Raw genomic sequence first — 3193 nt, 5'->3', positions numbered from 1 at the left:
ATATGTTGTGATTGTTAAGTAAAAGCTAAGGTTCTTGACCAGGGGTTGTTTTGTTCCTCAGGAGCCATTGAGCATTATCTGGAACATTGTTGTCTGTCACACAGGGGAGGATACATTAGAGGCTGGGGATGCTGCTAAACATCCTACAGTTCACAAAACAGAACCACCACTAAGAATGATCTGACCCAGAATGTCAGTAGTGCCTAGATTGGGAAACCATGAGTTAAAGATTATTTGTATTTTTAAGCTATTTTTGTTTTTAAGCTTTATAGCTATTTTCATTTTGTTTCTTCAAGATGTGGTAACACTTTTCATTTCTGGCAGCAAAATTAAAGAGTATCCCTTTGCTACCCATTTAAAGTTCCAACCCAGTCTATGTGACATCTCTACTTTTGTCACAGACTGCTGAGTGTAAAAAAAAAAAAAGATTTTTTTTTTAACGTTTTAAAACTGGTACTGGATTTGAGCAAAGATTCTTATATTTGATCACCATTTTAATTTGCCTAATATGATGCTAGGTCCAGATATTATATGCTCATTTTCTGCAGTTATCAGCATTTCAAGTGATTATAAAGACTATTGTCCTGCAGTCCCTCCTTTTGGGGCTATTTCTATCCATGGACCTGGCTACATTTACTAGTGACCTGCTCATAATCATGACCATTGTCTCAGACTCCCACCTCCACAGAGAAAAGGGAGGTGGTTTTAAACAAGTCAGAGAGCATTTCTAGCTGCTGTTCACACTGACTCAGTGCAGGCCAGCTCCCAGTTTCTTTTTTATTTTCAGATCAATTTTTTAAAATAGTTGTCATCATCTGCTGATGTATGGAATATATTCTTTTGAATTCATATAAAGATTTACTATTTTATAGTATTTGTATTGAATCATTTTCTATACATATTTGTGGTGTGCAGAGTGATATTTCAATACATATGTATAATCTGTGTGAATCAAATCAAGGTAATTTGAATGTCCTATAATATTGCATTTTTTAACCCCCACTTTTGTTAGACTTTGTGTCTTTTTCTGAATCATGGGGCCAGTCTCTTTGCTTTTTTTTCTCCTGGAGTGTTCAACAGGTAAGATGTCTTGATGCTTTAAAGACATCACTTCTTGTTCTTTTGGATTTTTTTTTCTGATTTATTACTTATTATGGGCATCATGGGTATTTCACCAGGGTTGGAATGCGACCAGAACCTTGGAAGCTTCTTCATCAAAATCTCTCATGGTCCACCTGAGTATATCAGATCTTTTTTTCCTTATGCCCATTTTATTCATTTCTGTTTATTTTTGAGATTTATTTTTAATGTTTCTTTAAATATAGAACACCAATGGTCAAATCAAAGTGTGGCCACACGATTACATGCCTGTTGGAAGCTTCCCAACTGAAATTTGCTGCTCTGTCCACATTCTTGGAAGGCTACACTAACACAGGTCTAATAACATCATGAGAATGATGGTTTCTCAGTGTCTTCAAGTTGCAACAGCAGCGAGACCTCCTCATTTTTCAACATAACTAAACACCATCTCTCATCACTCTCTCTCTTGCTCCTTCTCCTCAGTGCACTGGCTTCCTTTTGAGCCTTGATTTTAGGAAACAAACAATGACCACAGGGTTTCTGCACTAGACATTTCCTCTGCAAGGTGAACACTTCCCCAGACATCCCCAAGGCTACCACCTTCTTTCTCTATGTCTCTGTTCAAATGTCACATTTTCTACCGGTCTTGCCTGGACTTCCATAAAATATAGCTCTCCGTATCCATGCTTTCCTCTTTACAGGCTTTCATTTTCTTCTAAGCAGTTATTACCACTTAAGGTGTATGTGATGATTTTTTTTATCAGCTCATATTCTTTCCTTATCATTGGATTGTAAGGACTGTAGTTTCTCAGCACCCTACAATCATTACCTAGACTGTACCTAAAACATGGTCAGCATTCAATTTATGTTACTGAAATGCAAGAAAAAAATTTGCTCATTAAAACTGCAGAATACATGACTTCTTGGGGAAAGGTTAAGAGTAGGATAGGAATTCCCAATCAGACATAGCATGGCAGGTAGGACAAATACACTCAAAGGGATGAGATCCATAAACGAAATATAATAATTAATTGATTGACTGCAAAATATATTGGAGCATTTCAAGTTTGTGAGTAATGTTCTTTAAATTGAAAATTGGTTATGGTATTTTTCTCTTCTCTGGTAGTCCACTCACCACATGGGACCTGGGAATGATACACGAATTTCAGAATTTCTTCTTCGGGGATTTTCAGAGACACCAGAACTGCAGTCCTTCATATTCTGGCTGTTCCTCTCCATGTACCTGATCACGGTGTTTGGAAACCTGCTCATCATCCTGGCCATCATCTCAGACTCCCACCTGCACACGCCCATGTACTTCTTCCTCTCCAACCTGTCCTTTGTGGACATCTGTTTCACCTCCACCACCGTCCCAAAGATGCTGCTGAATATACAGACACAGAGCAAAGCCATAACCTATGCGGGCTGCATCACCCAGATGTACTTTTTCTGTTTTTTTGCAGTGTTGGATGAGTTTCTCCTGGCAGTGATGGCATATGACCAGTTTGTGGCCATCTGTCACCCACTGCACTATATGGTCATCATGAACTTTCAGCTCTGTGTGTTGCTGGTACTGATTTGTGACATTATCACTGCCACGCAATCCTTGTTACATAGCTTAATGGTGTTGCGGCTGTCCTTCTGCACAGACTTGGAAATCCCCCACTTTTTCTGTGAAGTTAATCAGGTGGTCCACCAAGCCTGCTCTGACACTTTTCTTAATGATGTGGTGATATATTTTGCATCTGTGCTCCTGGGTGGTTTCCCCCTTGCTGGTATCCTTTACTCTTATTATAAGATAGTTTCCTCCATATGTGGAATCTCAGCAGCTCAGGGGAAGTACAAAGCTTTTTCCACCTGTGCATCTCACCTCTCGGTAGTCTCATTATTCTATGGTACAAGCCTAGGAGTGTATCTTAGTTCTGATGCTACACACAACTCATACTCAAGTGCTACAGCCTCAGTGATGTACACTGTGGTCACACCCATGCTCAACCCTTTCATCTACAGCCTGAGGAATAAAGAGATAAAGAGGGCTCTGAGGAGATTTCTTGGGAGTGAAACTAGAAAAAGGTCAATTGTCCGTGACTCAAAACCCCAGAATCAGAAATGA

The 3193-nt window shown here is 39.3% G+C and overlaps 1 protein-coding gene across 1 annotated transcript; it reads left to right on the top strand.

Annotated features, from left to right (window-relative positions):
* Positions 1-2218: 2218 nt before the first annotated feature.
* Positions 2219-3193, top strand: LOC134387613 (olfactory receptor 7A10-like). The gene has a single exon (XM_063110032.1). It carries the CDS (start codon positions 2219-2221, stop codon positions 3191-3193), a length of 975 nt encoding a protein of 324 aa, XP_062966102.1.

The sequence above is a fragment of the Cynocephalus volans genome, chromosome 10 (assembly GCF_027409185.1).
Source record: "Cynocephalus volans isolate mCynVol1 chromosome 10, mCynVol1.pri, whole genome shotgun sequence".
NCBI lineage: Eukaryota > Metazoa > Chordata > Mammalia > Dermoptera > Cynocephalidae > Cynocephalus > Cynocephalus volans.
The sequence above is the reverse complement of the archived record's forward strand: the minus strand, read 5'-3'. Positions and strand labels throughout refer to the sequence as shown.